The 24804-nt window shown below is 49.8% G+C and overlaps 1 protein-coding gene and 1 long non-coding RNA gene across 2 annotated transcripts in view; both read left to right on the top strand.

Annotated features, from left to right (window-relative positions):
* The first annotated feature begins 4271 nt into the window (after positions 1 to 4271).
* LOC124514893 (uncharacterized) lies at positions 4272 to 11255 on the top strand. Its single transcript, XR_006962692.1, has 3 exons — positions 4272 to 4371; positions 4691 to 4801; positions 11115 to 11255. It is a non-coding gene; the product is annotated as an uncharacterized LOC124514893 (long non-coding RNA).
* An 8307-nt stretch (positions 11256 to 19562) lies between these two features.
* The window catches only part of CLIC4 (chloride intracellular channel 4), a 67009-nt gene continuing 61767 nt past the window's right edge, over positions 19563 to 24804 (top strand). Inside the window, exon 1 of the mRNA XM_047083273.1 lies at positions 19563 to 19792. Within this exon, the coding sequence (XP_046939229.1) occupies positions 19721 to 19792 (72 nt within the window). The 5' untranslated portion in view covers positions 19563 to 19720. The remainder of the gene's footprint in view (positions 19793 to 24804) is intronic.

Here is a 24804-nt window from a genome sequence, read left to right as displayed (position 1 = left end):
TCTTGGAATTGGGCTTTCTGTCTCTTGCAACCCAGGAGTTCTGACCAATACAGAGGCCCTGCCTACTGTGGCCTCCAACCACTTTTGAGCTCCTATCTGCCTTTTTGCTCTGGACTTGCCTTCCCCCCAGACACCCCATGTACTCTGTGACTTCTGCTGGGCTCTCTACTTGGGGCTGATTCGCTTTTCCCCTTTCATTAACTTGGTCAGCTGGACGTGAGCCGAAGTCGGATGCTCAACCGACCGAGCCACCCAGGTGCCCCTCTTTTTTTTTTTTTTTTTTAATGTATTCATTTCAAGAGAGACAGAGCGAGCGGGGGAGGGGCAGAGAGAACGAAAGAGAGAGAGAGAATCCCAAGCAGGCCCCACACTGCCAGCGCTGAGCCCCACACGGGGCTCAAACTCACGACCCGCGGGATCATGAGCTGAGGCGAAACCAAGAGTCAGACGTTTAACCGACTGAGCCACCCAGGCGCAAATAAAAGAGAATTTGCTCTTTGTTCCTGTCCACTAAGGAACCATTATTTGGCTGCTTGATAGTGATTTGTGTGTTTGTATACTCATCTCCTTCACTAGATTATTGGGTTTCTGGAGGACGAGACCTGTGTATGATATCTTTTTCTTTTCTCAGTGCCCAGTGCCTGGCGTGGCACGCGGTAGGTGCCCGAGGAATTCTTCTGGACTGATCTGACTTGCCTTCAGGCGGGGTGGGCGCGGCTGAGCGTTGGCGCTGTGGGGACGGGGCCCTTTCTCTGGCTCTACTACGAGGCAGCTGTGCGGCCCATTCCCACGTCAACCTAACACGTCTGTCTCCCTTCAACCCCAAACCCTGCTCATCCATCGGGGGACTCTGCCCCCAACGTGTGACAAAGGGCTGCTTCGGGAGTCAAAGGGATTTGAGTTCAAGTCCTGGCTCTTTTATGTGGCACCTGAGTGAGGTGAGCCGAGTCACGGGGCTTCCTGGAGCCTCGGTTTCCTCAAAATAGCAAACACATAGTGCTCATTGGTGTGCTGGGCACTCTTCGAAGTGCTTCCCGTGTCCTCATGCTGTTTTCTTACCCACCCTGGGAGGCGTAGGTGCTCTCATCGTCCTCTTCTAGCGATGGGAAAACTGAGGCCCAGAGAGGGTAAGAGTTGCCGGAGGCCGCGGCCAGGCGGTGGCAGGGCTGGGGTTGGAACTCAGGCTGTCTGGCTCCAGAGTCAATGCTCCTCACGCTCAACTGTCCTGCCCCGTGCAAGATGGCGCTACTCCCAGAACCTTCTTCGTTAGGTCCTAGTGAGGCCCAGTCTTGGCACGATGCGTGTGGGAGATCCAGCCGAGCTGAGCACCGCTGTTACCAGTGGGTGTTCCGAGCCTGGCGGAGTCCAGTCGTCCCAGAGCATCCTTGATCTTGGGGTCCGGCTGCAGGGAGTGGGGCTGCGGCTGGTCCCGAACAGCAGCCGCTTGGCTCTGGCTACATTCTAAGGCTCTCTCTCCGCTTGGCAGACGGACCGCACTCATAATGCGCATTTGTCCAGACCGTGGTTCAGTGGCTTCTGCATTCTCTGCACGCGCTGCCCTGGGGCCCGGGAGGGACGGAGGGCAACAGGACAGGCTCCAGCCAGACGGGGGGAAGCTGCTGGAAATCAAGAGGGCCGGGGAGGCGGGAGAGCCTAGTTTTTAGAAACCCCAGCTCTGCCACGGTCTTGTTGTGAGAACTTGGGCAGACTGCATACTCTCACCCGGGCCTCAGTTCCTTCATCTGTGAAATGGGCACAGTAATGGTACCTACTTCGCCGGGTGGTATAAGGATGAGAAGATGACGTATTTTGCAATACCGCTGGGGGCTCTCTGTAAACGACAGTTAATTATTAGCTTTGTCCTGCTGTTTGCTCAGCCAGGCTGCCTGGGGGTCAGTCTTGCCTCTACCCCTTCCTAGCAATTTGACCTTGAGCATGTTACTCAACCTCTCTGTGCTCAGTTCCTCACTTCTACACTGGGGACAAGAACAAAACACTGATGAAACAACCCTCCGTCTGGGGCATTGAAAGCGCTCCCTAAGCTTTAGCGCTTGCTGTTACCCTCCGGCTGTAACATCTTGGGCGACAGCCTGCCCCTCCCCGTGCCTCAATTTTACCACTTGTTCAGCGAAGTTTGTTTATTTATTTATTTATTTATTTATTTTAATGTTTTATTTGAGTTTTGAGACAGAGAGAGAGAGACAGAGCATGAGCGGGGGAGGGGCAGAGAGAGAGAGAGAGAGAGAGAGAGAGAGGGAGACACAGAATCAGAAACAGGCTCCAGGCTCTGAGAGGTCAGCACAGAGCCCGACGCGGGGCTCGAACCCACGGACCGCGAGATCGTGACCTGAGCCGGAGTCGGACGCTCAACCCACGGAGCCACCCAGGCGCCCCGCAAAAATAAATCAACATTTAAATGTTTACTGAATTTATTTTTCTCACGAAACACCGGACGTAGCGCTTTTTTATGTGCCAGGCACTCTTCTGACTGCTTTACACAGATTAAAGCATTCACTCCTCACCGTCTTGGCGGGAGGGACTATTGTTACCGCCGTTTTGTTTTTGTTTTTTATAGATGAGGCAACTGAGGCAGAGAGTTGTGCCCGGGGAGTCAAACCCAGGTCATCTGGTTGCAGCTCCACCTTCTGACCTTCTCTGCCCCTGTCCCCTCTGTTCGGGAGTTGGGGTGCACAGTGGACCCCACTCATCCGTGGGCATCCATTACTCATCTCCTGGGACGGGGTTCTCCCACCTTTGGGGTGACGGGTGGGGGCTGGCGGTGGGATGCGGGGAACTGAGCAAGGAGCCTTAGCCTCTGCGGACGGCCTGCCAACACCTGCCACTCGGTCAAGTCCAAAAACGGCTCAGGCGCAGTTCACATCCTGTTGTTCTTCCGGAGCCTGGGAAGAGAACAGGAAAGGCCGAGAGGCCCGGCTTCGGGACTGCCTCTTGGGGAGGCGGGGTGAGCCGCCGAGTCGGGAAGGGCCAGGAGTGCCTTAGCTGGGTCTTCCTTCCTCGGACACTCCCTGCAAGAAGACTGGGCCCCGGAGCCAGAGGCCTGAATGCCAACACGCTCACAGACTTGGCAGGGCGAGAAATGCTAGATTAAGACCTGGCCGCGGCACTCCTCCGGGAAGATGAGGCTCTTTGCGTGGCCACGTACACCGATGGCCACCTCGGGTGTGAGCGGCACTGCCCTCTCCCTGCCCTCAGCCTCTCCCTGCCCGTGAGAGGAAGGCTTCTTGTGAGCAAAGGAGGGGAGACTTGTCACCGAAAATGGGAGCAGAGAAACGGAGCCTGAAGATAAAGGCAGCCTGTGTAGAGTCCCAGGGTTCCCGGGGCGGAAATGTTTGCTGGGCTTTTAAGAAGAAGGCTATTTTTTTTTTTTATTTAAAAAAAAATTTTTTTTTTAACATTTATTTATTTTTGAGACAGAAAGAGACAGAGCATGAATGGGGGAGGGTCAGAGAGAGAGGGAGACACAGAATCGGAAGCAGGCTCCAGGCTCTGAGCCATCAGCCCAGAGCCTGACGCGGGGCTCGAACTCACGGACCGCGAGATCGTGACCTGAGCCGAAGTCGGACGCTTAACCGACTGAGCCACCCAGGCGCCCCAGAAGAAGGCTATTTAACAATCAAACTTCAGCTGTTAAGTGGTGGCACCCCGCACTGTCACCGCTAACCCTCCAGACCGCCTGCCACACCCCAGCCTTCCCACCACTTTGTGGGCGGTGGTGTTCCACGACCGGAACTGGGGGTGTGGACAGCACCCCTGGGGCGCTAGACGTGTCTGGAGATGGCCAGTTCAGTGGATGCGGTCCTGGGAGGCCGATGAGACGGACTGCCTGTAACCTGCACGTCTCCTGGGCTTTTCTCCCCAGGCGGGCACTGGGGCTTTGAACCCTGCAGTTAAGACTGCAGACCATAGAGATAGATTATGCGGGTTTGACACACTTACTGCAAGTGTAAACTTAGGTCCTGTCATAGACTCTCTGAGCCTTGGTTTCATCTGTAAAATGGGAACAATAACATAAAGACTAAGTTTTTCATCACTTACTAGGTACTAGGCCCTGATACAGGTACTTTATGTGGATTGTCCTATTTTATTTTATTTTTTTAATTTTTTTTTTAACGTTTATTTATTTTTGAGACAGAGAGAGACAGAGCATGAACGGGGGAGGGTCAGAGAGAGAGGGAGACACAGAATCGGAAACAGGCTCCAGGCTCTGAGTGGTCAGCACAGAGCTGGACGCGGGGCTCGAAGTCACGGACCGCGAGATCATGACCTGAGCCAAAGTCGGACGCTCAACCGACTGAGCCACCCAGGCACCCCTGGATTGTCCTCTTTTAAACCTTACTACAACCCTATGAGGTAGGTGCTATTTTCAGATGAGGAAACTGAGGACTAGGAAGTGTAAGCAGCTGGCTAAGTTTATACAATCGGTAGCAGAGGTATGAAAACCCAGGAGGTCTCGGTCCAGAGACTGTGCTATTAGCTGTGACCCAGATCACATCTACTTATGAAGGTAGCTGTGAATGCTAAGTGATTTTCTGCATGCAGAGCTCTCAGAACAGTGCCTGATGCGTCGTAAGTGCTCGAGAAGTTCAATCTGAGCTCTTGTGGTGTGAGAAGTGATGTGGACACCCGACTCAAGCTTAAACATTAAGGTAATTTATTATTTCACCAACAGGAAGTCCCGGAGCATTCCTGGCCTCAGGATGGATTGATTCAGTGGTTCCACAGTGGCCTAAGGACCCAGGAGATTTCTGTCTCTGACTCTACACGTTGGATCCAGTCCAAGGTTAGCTACCTTCTTGATGACAAGATGGCTGCCCGCAGCCCCTAGACAAACATGCTTCCTTACTCTTCTGGCAAGAGGAAGAGGCTGTGCCCCTAAACCAGACATCCAAGGGCTTCCCTTCAGTCTGACTGGGCAAGCTGTGTCATGTGGTCATCCCTGGACCAGTAACGGCACTGAAACAATGCCAGGAGCTGGTTAGCTTTGCCTTCTCTGCCTGCATGCTTGGAACTGATACTGGGGCAAGCTTTCCCAGAATAAGGGGGATGGCCAGAGGAGGGATCTGCTGGGAACTCATAAAACGGTTGTGGACGCAACTTTAAAGAACTAGTGACCCCTGTCAACTGGAGGGTCTGGGGGGGATCCCTGGGTTACACAAATCATTTGAATACAATGTGTTCGTCCATTGTGCGGTGGTGCCGGATCCAGAGGAGGAAGAGGTTTATTTGGACTGAGGGTGGAGGTTTATTTGTGGGAGGATCCCTGGAGGCTTCGCCTCTGACTCCTGGAGTCTGAGGAAGATTTCCTCAGGCTGGAAAGCCTGAGAAGAGGGTCAGAGGGTACGGCATGAGCAAAGAGCTATACGCTTCTGGGAAGTTGGGGCTTAGGGGCAGATTAGCCTGGGAGGGAGGGAGGGCGTGTGGAGACATGGCCCTCAGAACACGGAACGGGCTCCTATCCACCTCACCTTCTGGCCGAGAGCACCGGAATGATAAAAGCATTGAGTGCATGCCGTGGGCAAGCACTACTCGGGCAGGAGAGAGAGGGAGATACAGAAACCTTAAGTGATCTGCCTAAGGTCACACAGCTGGCCAAGGGCACTCTGACCCCAAAGCCGGGGCTCGTAACACTCCTTGTACCTCCCTCACCGGGTCCCCATCCCAGCAGCGGGAGGAGGGAATGGCAGACCAAGGAGGGAAGTCAGGTTTTGTCTCTGGTGGGCAGGGAGGTGACCCCCCTCCTGAGGCCTGAGAGACAGGGAAAAGGTGGGGGCCCCGAAGTGTAAGGGGGCTCTGGAACCGGGAGATCTAGCGTCACAGGCCTAGTTCTCCCAGTCCTCGTTTTCTCGTCTGAAGTAATAATAATCTGCATGATTCCAAATATCATGCCATTGGGAGGGGGCAGCTGGGAGGGAAGGCGGAGTTCTTTTTACCATGCCTCAAAGGTTACTTGTTTTTCTTATTAAAGCAGAAATCCTGGGGTGATTGAAAACGTGAGCGGTGATTGCCTTTGCGGCTCAGCTTTTGCTCTGCTTTTCTCCTTTTTGTGTTTTTTCTCCCCCCATGTTCTTTACAATGAACATATTTTACTTTTTAATGGACTCCCCGCCACCACCAAAGAAGAACATTAAAATTCATTATTAAAATTCCTCCCTGGGACGCATCTACATAAACCTATGCATATATGCATAGAATGTCTTTGGAAGGCAGTCCAGAAAAATGGTCAAGCGCAGGGCTGGGGGGAGGGGAAATGAGAGACCAAGGTGGAGGGAGGGGGGTGCCTCTGGGCTTAGGCTCCATGGGACTGCTTGAATTATTATTTACTTATCTTACCATATGCTTGCATAACCTTTCCAAAAAAAGTGTTTTATGGGTTTTTTTTTTTTTAGATTTTTTTTTTTTTTAAGGTAATCTCTACACCCAACATGGGGCTCAAACTTAGAACCGAGATCAAGAGTCACATGCTTTACCAGCTGAGCCAGCCAGGGGCCCTCAGAAAGTTTTGCTTTGTTTCATTTTTAGTCAAGAATATCAACCAGACCCAAGCCCCAGATTTCCATTAGGTCCCACAGTTGCCATCTCAGGGACCCAGCTATGGGCTCCCCCTCTCATTCTCTATTCTGGTTCTTTTTTTTTTTTTTTTTTTTTTTAACATTTATTTATTTATTTTTACAGAGAGAGAGCAGGGGAGGGGCAGAGAGAGAATCCCAAGCAGGCTCTGCACTGTCAGCACGGAGCCCGACGCGGGGCTCGAACCCACAAACCGTGGGGTCATGACCTGAGCCAAAATCCAGAATCAGGCTCTTAACTGACTGAGCAACTGGCCCAGGTACCCCTGTTCTGGCTGTTTAGGTGACCCCCTTTTGGAGAGACCCCGGGTCCGACTAGGAGTCCCCCGGCCAGGTGGCTGTTTCTTTCAAAGTGGGCACCTACCAGCTCAGGGAGCAGAACCGTGGGGGTGCCCCCCTGCCCACTCCACTCAACCTGGAGGACCCCCACCAGGACAGGCAGCCTCTTCACCGGCTCCTCATTGCACCTCCACACCAAAGAGAAAGGCCACATCTCTTCGGACGGTAGAAAGTCCTCCCTGACCGGCCCTGCCCTACTGTCCAGACTCATCCTCTCCGCTTCCTCATCTCAGACTAATAGCTGGGAACCACAACGGCCTTCTCTCTCTCCCCTCGGGCCCACGCACAACCTGAACAGTCCTTCTCCCCAACTGCCCAGCTACTATCTACCCATGATGCAAACCTGATCTTCGATGGGCCCTCCTCCAAGAAGCCTTCCCTGATCAGTCCTGTCAGGGGCCTCCTCGGGGCTCCCGTAACACACTGGGGTCCCCTGGTTCAGAATCCCAGCTCTGCCCCTTTTGCAATGCCTCTAGCTTTGGGCTAATTACCTAACCTCTCGGAACCTCAGTTTTCTCATGTGTGAAAGAGTGCTAAGCTCAGAGTTGTTGTAAAAGATTATATGACTCAACACAGATAAAATGCTCAAAATAGTGCCTGGTACACGGTAAGCACTCGATAAGGCTTGGTTCTCATCACGTGATATTCGGAATTGCCTGTTTATCTGTCTCCCCCTCTAGACGGTTTTGAGCTTGAACGCCGCAGTTGGGCTATATCACCCTGATACCCACTCAGGGCCTAGTACACGTTAAAAACTTCTCAAGAGATTCTTGTTAAATAAACGAGATGATCCATTCAAACAAATACACACTTCTTGAGCATTTACAAAGCATGTAAAGTATTTAACACTCTGTCTTAAACACCGAGCACTTTTTTTTTTTTTAATACTTATTTATTTTTGAGAGAGAGAGGTCATGAGCAGGAGAGGAACAGAGAGAGAAAGGGAGACACAGAATCCGAAGCAGACTCCAGGCCCTGAACTGTCAGCACACAGCCTGATGCGGGGCTCGAACTCACCGACCGTGAGATCATGACCTGAGCTGATGTCGGATGCTTAACTGACTGAGCCACCCAGGAGCCCCTAAGCATTTTCTATACATGACTTCACTTAATCCTTGTGATGAGGGTGTGAGTGAGATACCTGTAGATACCCCATTTCACAGATGGGTAAACTTTCCATCCCCTTAACTTACTTTTTCATCACAGCACATGACCTCCTGACACGTTATGTATCTATTTGTCTCTTCCTAATAGAACCTGACTCCCCACTGGAATGGAAGTTCTGTGAGAGCTTCTGTTCTATTTTTATGGCATTCATGAGGCCTAGAGCAATGTCCGGCACATAGCAGGTGCTCAGTTTATATCTGTGTTAAACATCCTTGCGTCTGGGGGGTGCCTGGGTGGCTCAGTCGGTTAAGCGTCCGACTTCAGCTCAGGTCATGATCTCATAGTCCGTGAGTTCGAGCCCCGCGTCGGGCTCCGTGCTGACAGCTCAGAGCCTGGAGCCTGCTTTGGATTCTGTGTCTCCCTCTCTCTCTGCCCCTCCCCTGCTCACGCTCTGTCTCTCTCTGTCTCAAAAAGAAGTAACTGCTCACGCTCTGTCTCTCTCTGTCTCAAAAAGAAGTAAAAAACATTAAAAAAAAATTTTTTTTAAAAAAGGTGGTTTCTCGATCGGCTGATTCTCAGCCCCACTGGAGACAAAGGGAGGTGGGGTGCTAGGCTTCTGTCATCATGTGGAGGAATCATGTGCAGCCTTTTCTTTCTCCTTACTTTCCACGTGGGTCCCAGAGGCTCAGAATCTCTGCCTTTTCACTTTGGAATGACAGGGGGGTGTGCCTGTGCTCCCCATGCTTCTCACCTGGCCCACTTGGGAAGCCCAGCCCTTATGGCCAGACTTGGTGGTCCCAGTGGTAATGATCTAAGAGGGCTAGGGGCATCTGGGTGACTCAGCTGGTTAAGCATCTGGTTCTTGGTTTCGGCTCAGGCTGTGATCTCATGGTTTGTGGGTTCAAGCTGTCAGGTTCTGAGCTGACCATGCGGAGCCTGCTTGGAATTCTCTCTCTCTCTCTCTCTCTCTCTCTCTCTCTCTCTCCTTCTGCCTCTCTCTATCTCTCTCAAAATAAGTAAATAAACTTAAAAAAAAAAAAAAGAAAAAAGTCTTTAAGAGGGCTAGAGTGTTTTCCTGGCTCTTAGCAAAAGAGGAACCAACGAACCCACAAAAAGTCCTTCAAAGAGAGAAGTCATAGAATGTTCTGTTACTCAAAGAGGAGGGGGAAGAACTCCCTGGATTTCAATTGGGGATCCAACTTTTCCCCCCTCTGGACTCCTATGATGTTTATTTTAATTTAAAATAATTTCAGGGGCGCCTGGGTGGCTCAGTCGGTTAAGCGTCCGACTTCAGCTCAGTTCATGATCTCACAGTCGTGAGTTCGAGCCCTGCGTTGGGTTCTGTGCTGACTGCTCAGAGCCTGGATCCTGTTTCGGATTCTGTGTCTCCCTCTTTCTCTCTGACCCTCCCCCGTTCATGCTCTGTCTCTCTCTGTCTCAAAAATAAATAAACGTTAAAAAAATAAAAACAAAAAAAATAAAATAATTTCAAACTAACAGAAAAGTTGCAAGAATAATACAAAGAGCTCTTAAATACCCTTTACCTAGATTCACCTTTTTTTTTTTTTTTTTTTTTTTACATTTTGCCATGTTTATTCTCTCTCCCTCTGTCTCTCTCTTTTGATGATAGGTAAATAGAGACAGATAGATGGGTAGATATATAGACATATAGATAGATACATATAATTATGGAATACACATTATGGTTTCTGAACCATTTGAGAGCAGATTGCAGACATTGATGCCCCTTTCCCCTTTAACGCTTCAGTATGCGATTTTTTTTAGGTTTATTTATTTTGAGAGGGAGAGAGAGAGAGAGAGAGCACGAATGGGGAAGGAGCAGAGAGAGAGAGAGAATTGCAAGCAGGCTTGGCACTGTCTGCGTGGAGCCTGACGTGGGGCTCGAACCCGCGAACCGCGAGATCATGACCTGAGCCAAAACCAAGACCCAGAGAGTTAACCAACTGAGCCCCCCAGGCGCCCCATTATGTACTTCTAAAGAACAAAAATATCCTCTTACTCAACCACAGTACAGCTATGAAATCCAGAAAATGTAACATTGACATAATACTTTAATCTACTCTCCGTATTCCGATGCTGTCAGTTGACCCAGGAATGTTCTTTACGGTCTTCTTTTCCCTCCAGTACGAGATCTGGCCAAGTTCACGCATTGCATTTAGTTGCCTGACGTGTCTTTCTAATCTCCTTGAGTCAGGAACAGCAAGCCGCCTTGCCTTGCCTTTCACGACGCTGGTATTTGGAAGAATACAGACCAGTTATTTTATAGAATGTTGCTCGATTTGGGTCTCCTCTTGACTAGATTCAGGTTGCGCATTCTCAGCTGGAATATTTGCAAAACTGATACCATATGCATCACTTCCCCGCCCCCTCCCACCCCTTCCGCCCATGTCTGTCTGCCTGGAGAGAGTGGTGCTCAATTTGAGCAACAGTTAAGAGGTGGTCTGGTTTTTCTCCACCGTAGAAGTTACAATTTTCCTCCTTGCAAGCAATAAGCAATCTGTAGGGACACTTTAAGGTCATGTAAATATCCTGTTCCTGCTGATTCTTGTGTTTATTTCTGATCAGCAGGATGAGGCGCCCGGCCCCCTTTCACCTTCCTTGTTCTTGTCGCCCTCCCCTGTTGAGGGACTGGGATGGGGCCTATATCAGCATTCTGTGGGATTTGGACATGCCCACTCCTGTGGGAGCCCCGCTGGGTGAATCCAGGGGTTCTGGTCCTTGCCCTGGTGGGGTGTATCCAGCAGCTGAAGAGAATGGCAGGGGAAGAAAGGATTCCTTCCAGAATCTCACCTGAAAACTAAGAGGTAAACCAAATGGGAGAAGAAAATAGTATTGGGCTCATCCCTCAGGTCCCTGGCCGTGTATGTGATCAGCTCAGGCAAGGCTGTTGTCCTTCTGTTGGGGACCGTCCCCTGGGTGTCCAGACGTGGACATTACATTAGCTCTGTGTGCCAGCAGGTATCACCAAGCCTCCAGCAAGCGAGGAAGGTGGCCCCCCCAGGGTGTGGGATGCAGCTGCGAAAACATCAGCCTACTGCTTTTCCTTTTCCCCTTTTGCAGGGCTCCTCCGGCCACTGGCATTGAGCACGAGCACGAGCACGGCTCAGCACTGGGGAAGCGTGAAGGACACTTCTCAGCTTTGAAAAAAATACAGCTGACTGCTTGAATTTCAAATAGTTTAACGCCCCCTCTGCTACCTAGCTGTGATCTAAAGGACTGATTGTTCGGGCCTCAAAGTACCAAATAAATGAACTGTGAATGCCCAAGGATGGACAAGAGACGTCCTTATTCAAGTCCAAATGTATGGCTGGAGAGGACTGTCGACGTTTGCTCTTATGTAGCAAGGAAACAGCCGGGAAGTAGGCTACCCAGGCCTGGGATTCTCCCGGGGCAACCGCTTGGCATCCTCTGCACCTTCAGACAGTAGGAAATGAGCTGCTCATCTGACTCAGGGCCACAAAGCTCTGGGTGGAGACCCTCTGTGGTCAGAGCTGTTTGTCTATGTTGAAGATCGCAGCCATATTCTTGAGGCAAAGGGCAAAGGGCAGAGCAGGCGTTTAGGGAAAGACTGCTGAACACAGAGTACTGCCCATGGGATGGCGGTGGGTGGTGGGAGAAGGATGGACGGTGCAGCAAAGCACCATCTAGGGTCAGAAGAGCCTTGGGTTCAAATTGATTGATTGATTGATTGATTGATTTGGGCAAGTGATTTAATCTCTCTAAGCCTCAGTTTGTCCTCAGCAAAATGGGGAGCACTAATAATACTCAAACTCAGGGGCACCGGGCTGGCTCAGTTGGCAGGGCACGTGACTCTTGGTCTCGGGGTGGTGAGTTCGAGCCCCGCGGTGGGTGTAGAGATCGCTTAAAAGTAACATCTTAAATAAAAAAGAATACTCCACTCGTGTCGTAGGTATGGCAGGTCTTAAATGAGGTTGTAGGTATTAAATGAGACTGTATTTGTAACCCACTCAATCAGGCGCATATTGAGTGTCCCGTAAACCTCCCCAGATAGTGTCCTATCTAATAATAATAGTGATGATGACGATGGTGATGATCACTATTGTCATTTCTGAGCCTCCGGGCTGCTGTGTTAGGGTTGACTAGGAAATTGGAGCCAGGGTGAAGTAGGAGTGGGGTATGGGCTAAGAGAGTAGCCAGTGGCACTGAGCGGAGGCCAGAGGTATAGATAGAATGCCATCACCCCGGTGGCCAGACCCTGTCCGTGGATCTATTCTCAGCAACCCTCAACATCATTTTAATGACTGTGTATTATTCCATTCTATGGATGAACTATGTCTTATTTAAACAAACAATCATTTTTTAAAGTTTATTTATTTTGAGAGAGGTAGAGTGTGTGAGCAGGAGAGGGACAGAGGGAGAGGGAGAGAGAGAATCCCAAGCAGGCTCCACGTTGCCAGCGCGGAGCCTGACGTGGGGCTCGAACTCATGAACCACGAGATCGTGACCTTGAGCTGAAACCAAGCGTCCTGTGCTTAACTGACTGAGCCACCCAGCTGCCCTAAGCAAACAATCGTTTTAACAGCTGCAGAATAGTTCAATGATTAGATGGATCACATTTTAATGGGGAAGCCAAGTGGTATATTAGAATCAGAACAGACTTTGAAGATAGAGATCATCAACCACATAATCAGCACTTTTGTCAGCATCGACTCCGGGCCAGGCCCTGTGCTTTGTGCCAGGGTAAAGAGGACAGACATGGATGGGCCCTCACAATGCTCACGGGCTACAGGGGAGACAGGCATATAACCTGACCCGCATTCAAACCCCGGGCTGTGTGGGCTTAAGCAAGTCACATGTCTTCTCTGAGTCACGGTTTCCTCCTATTGAAAGCCCAATGTGCAGTGTTACAAGCATAGTACTCAGCTAAAAAATGCTACTTCTCTCTTCTAATGAGGAGTACTTTTACACGCACACACACACACACACACACACACACACACATAAACCATTCATTTGGGTGGAATGTGTGTGTGTGTGTGTGTATATATATATATATATATATATATATATGTATCATGTGTGTGTGTGGGGGGGTTATTTATCATCCTGGATGATTTCTGTTACCCAGCTAAAGAAAATTTTCTAAACCCTCTGCTAATCTTTAGGGTTCACTAGGCAGAGGAGTGGGTAAAAGCCACTGAATTGGTCAGCAAGCAAGTCACCAAACTGTCCAGACATGGGATTTCTTAGCTGCCTCTTTACCATTTCTCCAACACTCTGAGGAGATTCCTGCCTCAGTGCCTTTGTGCTTGCTGTTCTATCTGCCTAGAGCACTGTTTGCCCAGATATTGTCCTACCTCCTTCAGGTCTTTACTCAAACGCCATTTTATCAGCGAGGCTGTTCCTCCCTGCCCCCAGCACCCCTCCCCATCCCCTTACTCTGCTTTGTTCTTCATGGTAGCTCTTATTACCTCCTGACATGGGCAAATTGTCCTGGGTCTTGGCTTATTCTCTGTCTTCGCAAATAAAATGTAATCTTCGGGAAAGCCAAGATGCTGTCTGACCTGGGCCTGGAGCAGGTGCCTGACACATAGTAGGCCCTCAATAAAAATATGTGGCATAACTGAACGAAGAGATCAAAGGAGACTCCTCCTAACACGGCGGTTGCTAGTGCCTGGAAACAGTAAAAAGCTGCTCGAATGGAAAGGAGGATCATAATAATTGGAAACTTAATACAGGACCTTATTTGGGTGGTAGGCCACTGAAGATCTTGGCTGGGGCGTGTGCAAGTGGGGCCTGGGGTGAGGGAGGAAATATTTCCTCCCTGCCAAGCTGCAGCAAGAGGCTAATGGCCTCCACAGGGATCCAATCCAATTAAGGCCCTGGCTCCAAGTCAACTCGGGTTCCCTTCCTGGCTGCTGCGGCTTCCAAGTGACAAAATGAAACCTGTAACTTTCCCAAGACGAGACAGTCTCCAGGCCAGCAGGGCAGGAAGGGGCTGAGGGTAGGGTTTCTGTTCCCAGGGAAGCAGATGTGCATTGCACCCAAATGGTTTTAATACTGTGTGTGTGTGGGGAGAGAGAGAGAGAGAGAGAGAGAGAGAGAGAGAGAGCGTGCTGGGGCCAGGATCAGAGGCTAGATCACCACCCTCAAGATCAGTCCTTGCAGGGAGGGAGCTGGATGCAGACAGTGGAAAAGAGATGCGAAGCAAGGAGACGTGAGTTCTCCCACTGAACTGTGGCCGGGCTGGAAACCTAGACTGTGAAAGGGCGCGCCCTGCTCGAGGTCCCTACTGCAGAAGTGGAAAGGCAACTGTCCGCAAGTTTAGGCTTAATTGCACTCAGAATGCTCTTTCAACTATTTATTTCTTTCCAAAAGAAATTTTTGGGGCTCCTGGGTGGCTCTGTCGGTTGAGCTTCCGACTTCGGCTCAGGTCATGATCTCACAGTTTGTGGGTTTGCGGGTTCGGCCCCGCATCAGGCTCTGTGCTGACAGCTCGGAGCCTGGAGCCTGCTTCCTATACTGTGTCTCCCTCTCTCTCTGCCCCTCCCCCCACTTGTGCTCTTCTAGGCTGTTTTTCTCTGGAAGTAATGTTGAAGGCAGCCAACCCAGTAGATCCTGTGAGCATGTTAGTGAATTCTTTTCAATATGAATAATGGTCTCTCACATCTGTGTAAACTTTCCCTTCCTTCCCTGATTCAACATAAGCCTCTGACCCTTGGCAGAAGAAGAAACTGAGGCTCAATAAGGTGGAACTGTTTGCCTAAACTGGTAAGTGGCAGAGTTGGAATTTGAGCCAAGACCTATTATGCAACATCTTTTGACCTCAGGACCATGAGGCAAAGGAGAAATTGAGTTGAGGAGGGGTTTGTGCAGAAGAAGCAGAAGATGATAGTTTTTGAATGTCTACACCGTGCTAAAAACTTTATGTACCATCTTTTCTTCCCTTCGATTTGATTTTCTTTTTTTAAGTAATCTCTACATCCAACACGGGGGCTCAAACTCACAACCCCAAGATCAAGAGTCACATGCTCCACCGACCAGGCCAGCCAGGCGCCCCCTTTTTTAAACACCCTTAAGAACCTGAAGACCAGCATTATGAGCAGATGGTTGGCCAGGGTATGGGCAACATGGATAAAGAGATCTGGGTCTGATTATTGGCTTTGCCACTCATTGGCTGTGTGACCCTAGGCAAACTGCTTAACTTCTCTGAACTTCAGTTTTCTCCACGGTACCCTGGTTTCCAGTGGTACCTGGATGGTCCTTTTCCTAATGAAGGTCCATCTACTGGGGCTTGTGGCCAGGATGAACATGTCCGTCCTTGGACCCACACACTGGAACTCTATCCCTAGAGCCTGGAAAGGCCTGGAAAGGCTGTGTCCAGCTCCTGTGTTTGTGGAGTGACTTTGATGCCTCCAGGTGAACCCAGATCTATAGAGAGGCTGGACAGGTTGCTGCTCCTATGGACACAGCATTCAGGTTAAACTTTAGCCAGAATTATGGCTAAGTGGCAATTAGTGAGATTTTATAGGACCTAATTCACAGTATGGGGACATAGCTGAAATTCAAAGCTGCCTTGGGATTTTCCATAGCTGGGTTGATTGACATCACCGAAGAATAATTGAACACCTATTATACGTGCAGTGAGAGAAAGAACAATATGAACTTAGGAGGGGGGAAGTTAAAAAGCAATGTTTGAAATTTATGTGATTGATTCTTTCACTTAGTCTGATGATTATTATCCTACATCATATGCCAGGCACTGAGGGAATCAGAGCAGAGCATTCATAACCACTAGTGTTTACTGAGCACTTACTATTCGCCAGGCACTGTGTCAAATGGTTTACATTTATTAACCTGTATAATCTCCATAACAACCTTATGAGGTAGGTATTGTAATTATCTTCATTTTGCTTATTTATTTTTGAGAGAGAGAGAGAGAGAGAGAGACAGAGGAGAGAGAGAATCCCAAGCGACCTGGGGCTCGATCTCACGAACCAGAGATCATGAACTGAGCCGAAACCCAGAGTCGGATGTTTACCCGACTGAGCCACCCAGGTACCCCAATCGCTAACATTTCTTAAATGCTTCTTAACTAAATACTTTGCACCAATGTTGTCTCACCTAATCCTCACAGTGACTCTAGGAGTTAGGTTCTCTTATGTTGTCTGCTGTAGTGACGAGGGAACGTACTTGAGTAACTTACCCAAGTTGATTTTTAGGTCCATTTTACAGATGAGAAACTGAAGCGCAGAGAGATTAAATAAGTTATGCTGAGCTAGTCGACGACAAGGCAAGACTGGAAAGCGGACGGTCTGGCCCCAGAGTCCGCGTGCATAGCACCCCTGTCTACTGTCTAGAAAGTTATAGAAAGGGGGTTGAGCCCGTCAGTCAATAACGCCACATAATCAAGAGTGGGAGGAGGGAAGAGGAAGTCATTCGGGGAAGTTTTCTGGAGGCGCCATCTGGTCCTTTGGAAAACCTGACTCCTCGTCAAGTGGCAATCGTAACAAACACAGACCACCTGGCTTTTCAGGCTGGGCACACGCAGGACCCTGCAAAGGGTAAGCCAGGGGTACAGGAAACTGTAGATCAACTGGGCACACTCACTCATCCCATAAGTTTTTATTGCGTACCATGAGCAGTTCTACGAGCTGGAAATATAGCCATAAACAACATGGAACAAAAATCCCCGCTCTCATGGAGTTTATGGTCTAGTTGGGAGAGCCAGACAATATGCGAATAAGTGAGTGAAATATATGACCGAGGGTGGTAAGTGTTCCGGAGAGAAATGGCAGGGGGTAGGGTGAGATAGAACGGAACAGCTTGCACTGGCAAACAGGATGCTACTTGGGGAGATCTCTGAGCGGGTGACAGGTGATCAAAGGCCTGAAGGAGGCAAGGGAGTGGGAGTTGCGGGAATTCTGGGGGAAGAATGTCCCACAGAGGTAGAATAACAAGTGCAAAGGACCTGAGGCAAGAGTGCGTTTGGCTCGTTCAAGGGATAGCAAGGAGGTGGGTGTGGCTGGGGTAGAGAGAGCAAAGGGGAGAGCAGTTAAGATGAGGTCAGAAGGGTGTGGGGGGAGGTGGGAAAGAGAGCACATCTCCACCCGTCTTTAAGGTTTGTGTGTGTGCTACCAAAACAAACATGAGTACAGAATGCAAAATATGCATACATTTCACAGTTGGCAAACGAGACTTGAATACAATGTGCTCAGGGAGCCTCCCTGCAGAAACATCCCTACTCACCCCCTCTCTACCCATCCCTGTGAGCCTATGGGGTGGAAATGGGGCGGGGGGGGGGGCTGGAGTAGGAGTGACTATGACTGGGTTTCTAAGCACAGGCTCAGGGTCTGGGTCTTAGAGACTATCGCTGCCTCAGCGTCCCAAGGAGAAGAATGGTTTCCTTTCAGGTAAGAGCTGAGTGTAGTCAAGGAAGTCTAAAGAGCCCTGGTCTTCTCCTGCTTCCCCGCCTTCCCCATCTCCTTGTGTCCTGGTGCTAGGATGCCAGCACGTGACTTGCAACAGACACCACAGGGAATGTTCGCTGATTCAAACTGAATTCGACAAACCCTCAGGCACGCCTTAGAAAATAGGATGTCTTGAACTGTTCCTTGGCCCCAGGGACAGTTTGGGGCCTTCTTTGAAGTGCCATTTGATCCTTTTAGACTTGGAACTGCTTTGAACTGGAGGTCCATTTTGGTTGCTGTTCCAGCAGGGTGGAGGGGGGCGGCGGGAAGGGAACTTTGGTTCAGTTCATAATTTTGTGAAAAACTAACACTGGGTTCAGTTCAGAGTCCACACAGGCACTCCAGTTTGTTTTAGGTTCAAGTCCCTATCTCGGGGGCAGCCTCCTAGCATTTAGTCCTTTCCAACAAACGAGCTGGTCACGGAGGGAGTTGGGAGTTGAATATGACGCCATCCTTGCCCGCAGGGGGGAACAGGGACAGTATAAGGCCCAAGGCTCTGATAACAGCCACCGCTGACGGAGCAGCACACATGGAAAGGCAAAGACTGGTAACAGGGCCCCACCGCGCCATAGTGAAACTGAGGCTCTGACTCTAGAGCAGTGCTCCTAACCTCTGGGGTACACTGTCTCTTTAACAGAGTCCCTACAAGAACACTTGAGCAACTTGCTACGGGCTGGGAGAGGAAGAAGCTGCGGGTTTCACTATATTTTCATGCATACATTCAATTTGTTCCAACACCAACGTGTGTTAATACGCTAAGGGTGTAGAGAGACAAACCTCCCACGTCTGGCCTTCATCATTCAACTTAACCTGGTAAGTGAGAAGTAGTTGTGAGTCAAGCATTTCCTAAAGCCAGAAGAGGGAACAAGTAACTCTTTCCAGAGGGGGTGACATTTTCCCCAAGTGTTCAACAGTAGGAAACCTGGACTGGGTGCATACCTTCTGCCTGGCTCAAAGTATCACAGGGGCTCCTGGGTGGCTCAGTTGGTTAAGCGTCTGACTTCAGCTCAGGTCACGATCTCACGGTTTGTGATTTTGAGCCCCGTGTTGGGCTCTGTGCTGACAGCTCGGAGCCTGGAGTCTGTTTCGGATTCTGTGTCTCCCTCTCTCTCTACCCCTCCCCTGCTCGTGCTCTCTCTCCAAAAAAAAAAAAAAAAAAAGAAGTATCACAGTTTCTGTCTCCAGGGGCTTAAGTTTCCAGTTTGAGGACCACCTACATCAAAATTGTCCTGATGCTTGTTAAAATGTGAATTTCTCCCTTCCCCGGAGAAGGAGAATTGGATGGGTAAAGCAGGGCCAAGTGTAGCATCCAGGTGATTCTGATGCACTCCAGGTGAAGGGGGGTGAGAAATCAGTCCAGGCAGGAGGAACACAGACAATGGCTTGGGAATCCTTACTAGCCTTCCGGCACTGGGGTTGCAGTTCCAGACTGTAGATTCTAGGAGAGGGATCCTGTCCGTACTGTTCACCACCGGGGGCCTGGAACACACGAGGGCCTCATAAATATTTGTCAATATGCTGGCTCCCGAGATAGAAGTGACAGGAGAGTCAAAGGAAAAAGGAAGAAGTCGGAGGAGAAAAAAAAAAAAAAAAGGCGTTTCTAAGGGGATGAAAACTTTCCGAAAAGTTGTCCCTCCGGAAGGCAGCTCCGCCTAACAGAAAGACTTGGGGAGGTGGCCGCTGCGGGAAAGGGGGAAAGGGCTGTGAGTCGAGTGGGCTGCAGCGCGGGACAGAGCGGGAGGCGCCTCCTCGCCTCCCCAGGCCAGCCGAAGGCATGAGGTCACCTGGCAGAGCGCCAGCGGCAGCTGCGAGGACGCGCCCGCGCTGCGGCGGGAGGCGGTGTCAGGCTCCGACCCCCGGGGGAATTTCCCTCCCGCCCCCTCGGGAGGCGGGGCTCGGAGTCCCGCCCACCTACCCGCCGAGCCTGAGCTGCTTTACCGCCCCAGCCCCAGGCCACGCCCCCCAGCTCCCGCCGCTCTTTTCCTCCCGAGTCCGGAGGCGCCGGGCCTTGGCCCCGCCCCCGGCCCCGCCCCGCGGCTTGAAGCGGCTCGGGCTGGGGCCGCCTCCGAGTCGCTCGCGGGGCGTGGGGCGGTGCTGGGCATCGGCGGCTGAGGCGAGCTCGACGCCGGGACTGTCCAGGGAGGCGCAGCGCAGCGCGGCGGGAACCCTCAGTCGGAGTCACCCGGGAGCAGGAGCAGCCGCCGCCGCCGTCCGCTGAGCGCAGTCGAGCCGGCCATGGCGTTGTCGATGCCGCTGAACGGGCTGAAGGAGGAGGACAAAGAGCCCGTCATCGAGCTCTTCGTCAAGGTGAGCGCTCGCCCGCCGTCCCGCCGCGCCGAGCCCCCGGCGCCCGTCCGCCCGACCGCGGGGGGCGGCGTCCCTGCGCACCGGGCGCTCCCCGGCCGCGGAGCCCCCGCTGCGCCCCCGCGCGGCGCCCGCCTCCCGGGCCCACAGAGGCTGCTCCCGCGCCCCCAGCCCATTGTCTCGGGCCCACCCGCGCCTTCCCGCCGCCCAGGCCGGTCGGGGGAGCCGGGGCGGGACCGGGACCCCCGGCAGCCCGCACGCGGGGCGGCGGTCACCGCCTCCAGCTGCGCCGGCTCCGGCCGACGCCAGACCGTCGTCCCGCGTCCGGGTGGGAAAAGCGGCTGCGCTCCCGGCCCCGGGCGGGGGTGGGGCCCCGTCGGCCCCCAGCCCCGCTCCCGCCCTGGCGCCGGCCCGACCCCACCCCACCCTCGCTTCCAGGTCCCCCCAACCCGGGCCGGGGCCGCAGCCTCCCAGTCGGGAGATGATGGACCCAACTTCGTGGAACGCTTTCTCAAAGAGCATTTCGCTTCCCGCTGGCTTGAAACTGTAACTTTAATTTTCGATGCGGTCTTAAAAAAAAAAAAAAAAAAAAAAAAGCAGACATTCTTAGGCTTCCGGGAAAGACCGAGATTCCCAACTTGGGTTTTCCTGTCTTAGGTGTTTTACCACCATCTGGGTTTCTTGTTGCTCAAACTCGGAGTGGATTGTATGATGCAACATTTTGGCTGCTCCGCTCGGTGCTGCTGCCTCGGGAAAGATTGTGCTCTTTTGTTTTGAAAGAAAAACTGATGAGGGAGAGAGTTTATAACTTGCTTGGGCTTTAAAGGGTTGGTGTTCCCCTCTGGTCTTTTCAGTGTTTATATCCTACCACCACCTTACTTGCTTACAAATACTACCCCTGTCTCTTTCGTCTTTTCTTTTACTATTTTTCATTTTAGCAGAGGAGAGAGAGTAGAAGGTAGGAACATCTGGCTCCAGCTGCCTCCCTCAAAACTTAAATCCTTGAGATTCTCTTAGTCACTTACTTAAGCAGACTTCTTCAGAGCCAGGCTGTGAATTGGAAAGTTAATAGGAATCTAGAAGAATCTTGTTCCTTTTTTTGTTCCCTCGAGTTTTTATTTTAAAGAAGGGGACACTTCGAAGGGTGTGTTTGAGAGATGGGAGGGAAAAATGATCAGAACAGTGTTTGTTTTAGGATTTTCTTTCAGTGACAGGGTTAGAAGCATTTTGGTTTGGGGAACTGAAACAGCGGACCGGTATAGAACCCCCAGAATATCTTCAAAGATTCTGTTCGTTTGGGGGGCAGATCTAGAACTTTGAAGCACCGAGGATGTTGGAAGGAACCTGACATAAGACAAAGTAAGAGGGTGGAAGGCAGCATGGAGTGGGGAGAAGGGAGAAGGGTGGGTCGCAGATCAGTTCAGTGTTCAAAAAGTTTTCCTGAGCTAGGAATAGGAAGGAATTCCCATTGACTCCAAAAACAGTGTATCTGTTAAGTTCTAAAAAACCCCATGATACTTAACCTTGAAACTTTAAAATTTTTTTTTTTCAACGTTTTTTATTTATTTTTGGGACAGAGAGAGACAGAGCATGAACGGGGGAGGGGCAGAGAGAGGGAGACACAGAATCGGAAACAGGCTTCAGGCTCCGAGCCATCAGCCCAGAGCCTGACGCGGGGCTCGAACTCACGGACCGTGAGATCATGACCTGGCTGAAGTCGGACGCTCAACCGACTGCGCCACCCAGGCGCCCCAACCTTGAAACTTTAGAAGTAGCATTAAATTTAGAATCAGATAAGGATACTATCAGTGATGGTTTCTTTGTAGCTTTATACTGTAGGACCTAGCCAATACAACAAGACAAGAAAAAGAAATGAAGTGTATGAATTAGAGTGGAAGAGATCAAGGCTTCGTGCTCTGCCTGCTATTAATTTAACCCTTCAGTTAGGAGAGGGGCATGTCACTTTGTTTCTGGAACTGGAGTTACTTCCTTACTGCTCCCTGGTTGTCCATGTTTGTGTTGGACGTGTATTCTTGTTCACTAAAACTTGCAGTAACATCTGAAACGGTGGGTGAGGTGTGGTGATTATATTTCTTCTATGCATAACTATTAAAATAAAAAAGGTTGTGATCCACCTACAAGAGTTCAGCTTACCACTCATTGTCAGCCTGTCTCCCAGGACTTGGTGGCAGAGACCCAGGGTTCAAGTCATAGTTCTGCACTCACTGGGCAGTTGTTTTCCCAACTGGAAGTTGTTTACTTCCTTCATTTGTGAAGCAAGAGGTGAGCTGTTTTCTGCTGCCCTGTGATTCCGCGTAGGTAAAGCGGTGTACTGATATCAACCAGGATAGTTGTTTCAAAGGGGAAAAAAAGGGCCGGGTAAATGGTGGTAAAGAGTCTTCTTTTTCTTCTTTTTTGGTAAACAGTTCTCTTGATTTCTTCTTGAAACCTATATATGGGAAATGCAAATGGGGGAAGATACCCTTGTAAGTATAGTTATTTTGAAAGCAGTGAGGGGGCAGAGGCCAGGGTTGTTCAGCATGGTATGTGAAACAGCGTTAATTATTCTGCCAGGAGGTATCCGAGTGTGTAGGCAAAAACTGTTATCTACACTTCAGGCACATGAGTGAAAAGGATATTGAGCTTACCCGTTTAGGTAGATTTAAATTTAAGAGAAATAGGCCAGGACCTTCCCAGCTAGTGTGACTGGACTCACAGCTACATTTTCTTTCTGTTTTTGGAGTTGTCTGCCCCTGAGCCTAGAGGCTCCTCATCACCTGTATAAAATCACTTCTCCATTTGGGTTTGTTGACCTCAACACGCAGAGGATAGGACATCCTCCCAACTCTGGGAGGGCCTTCTTCCCCCACCAAGAGGGGCCTGGTGCATGTATATTTTGATGTACCAACACCAGTTGGGAACCACTAATCAACAGGAAGAAGTTCAGACCCTTTAGCAAAGGCATAAGGTCCCTTATAATTTGAATATAATGAAAATTTCTAATCCAATTTGTTCACTTACTAATTGTGTGTCTCAGGACACATTACTTAAAACTCTCTGTGCCTCATCTGTGCAGTTAGGATATTAATAGACCAAGCTCATAGGAATAAATTAGTTGATATATGGAGCATGTAATAAGCTTAGAACAGTATCTGATATGCAGAAAATAAATGCTAGTTGGGTGTCATTTTGTATGTGTGTATTTATATGCAGATCTCCCGTACTAGATAGAGCTTGTTTCTTTTTAAGATAAGGTCTGTATATTTATTATTCTAAGTGCCTGGAACATAAGACGGTTTGAATGTTTGAAATGAGATTGTTTCCTTTTTTTTCTTAGCACTTTGCTGTTTGTATACGTGTTGATGTGCTTTGGAATTGGGAACTACTTACTTAGATCCTCATAGTCTGAGTCTCAAACCTTGGTCCTTTGCCTCCAAAACCCTATGTGGTTTTATTCACTTTTCTTCCCCCTCCAGTTGGTAGTACTTCTAGTCTTTTCTTGTGTCTTCTGTGTTTTCCACCAGTATTTCTTCTTGGCCATGTTCAGAATTTGGGAACCAAGATTTCTGTATTAAGTAAAAATCTTAATTATTGAATCACGCAATGAGAGAAATTGAAAAGAGACTGGGTTTTTGTTTTTTTTCTTTGGCTTGTATAAGCCCAACTCCTATTGGCCCTGCTGTCTCCCCAGTCCCCACTGGTGGCTTTGGTTTGCTGTGATGGTAGTTCTGATCTCAGCGTAGAAGGAGTCCCTTTGTAGAGTTTAGTTTTGTGGGCTGGAATTTAAACTTGGTGTACGATTTTGAACTGGGACAGTCACTGTTGGCAATGGTCGCTAAACTGCTGGGATTGGGGTGGTGGTTGTAAAAAATTAATCTGGTGCAGGGTGACATAACACACAGGAATAACTGTTTCTTTTGAGCTATTTGGCAGGGTCTCCAGTGTGTGTGGACCCTGGAGCCAGACTGCTTGGCTTGAATCTGGCTTCTCGTAATGTATCAGGCAAGTTTCTTAAATTCTCAGTGCCTCAGTTTCCTGACCTCTAATATTAGGGTAATAATAACAACAATTTTATAGGGTTACTGAGGGGATTAACTGCTAATCTCTGCGTATTAATTAGGGTAGTCTGAGCTGCCTTCCTAATAATGTTTATTTATTTATTTTGAGAGAGCACGAGTGGGAGAGGGGCAGACACAGAGGGAGAGAGAGAATCCCAAGCAGGCTCCGCACTGTCAGCGCGGTTGATCTCATGAGCCATGAGATCATGACCTGAGCCAAAATTAAGAGAGACACTTAATCGACTGAGCCGAGCCACCCAGGCATCCACCCCAAGGATAGACTATTGAAACCTAATTTAGGTTTTTGCTCATAAAATTTCTCCAGCCTTGTTTATTTTTCCAACACTTCCCTATTTTTTGGATTGCTGTCTATTCACCAACTTCTCAGTGGCATTTGGGAGGGTGTAGTTGAGTATACAGACGGGTAAACTGTCAACTGTTTTGCCAATATAGAGTGAGTTCTTTATATTTTGTATCAAAGGCGGTCTTCAACCTCCTTTTTAAACGCACATCAAATATGTTTTCTGTAAGAAGTGATGCGGAGAACTTTGTTCTGATAATTGAGCAAAAACAAATTCAACATTAAGACGGTGTCACCTTGGATCTAACTGGTTTGCCATTCCTCTGAGGTTTCCAGAGGGGAAAATTCAGGAGATAGAAATGAATGAGAACTGTATTCTTTTTACATGTTGTGTGACCTGTTCCTGAAGACTGAACAGTGCTGCTCTCGGCAAAGGCCAAGGTCACGATTCTGGTTAACTGTAAAATTCTGAGAGAATGGGGCCCCAAATGGGGAAGAGACAGGAGACTGCTGAGGCAGGGGACTGGACACGTGAGAAGCTGTACGTAGTATGAATCATGATGGGAAGCAGGCAGTGGGGAGGACCTGGCTGTCACTGAAAGTTGGTTGGTTTGAAAGGATGCTTACAGAGATGCCTGGAAGCCAGTAAAAGGATG

This window comes from Lynx rufus, unplaced genomic scaffold, assembly GCF_022079265.1.
Source record: "Lynx rufus isolate CCGP_SWC_20201006 ecotype Redwood Valley unplaced genomic scaffold, mLynRuf1.p SCAF_2, whole genome shotgun sequence".
Lineage (NCBI taxonomy): Eukaryota > Metazoa > Chordata > Mammalia > Carnivora > Felidae > Lynx > Lynx rufus.
The sequence above is the reverse complement of the archived record's forward strand: the minus strand, read 5'-3'. Positions and strand labels throughout refer to the sequence as shown.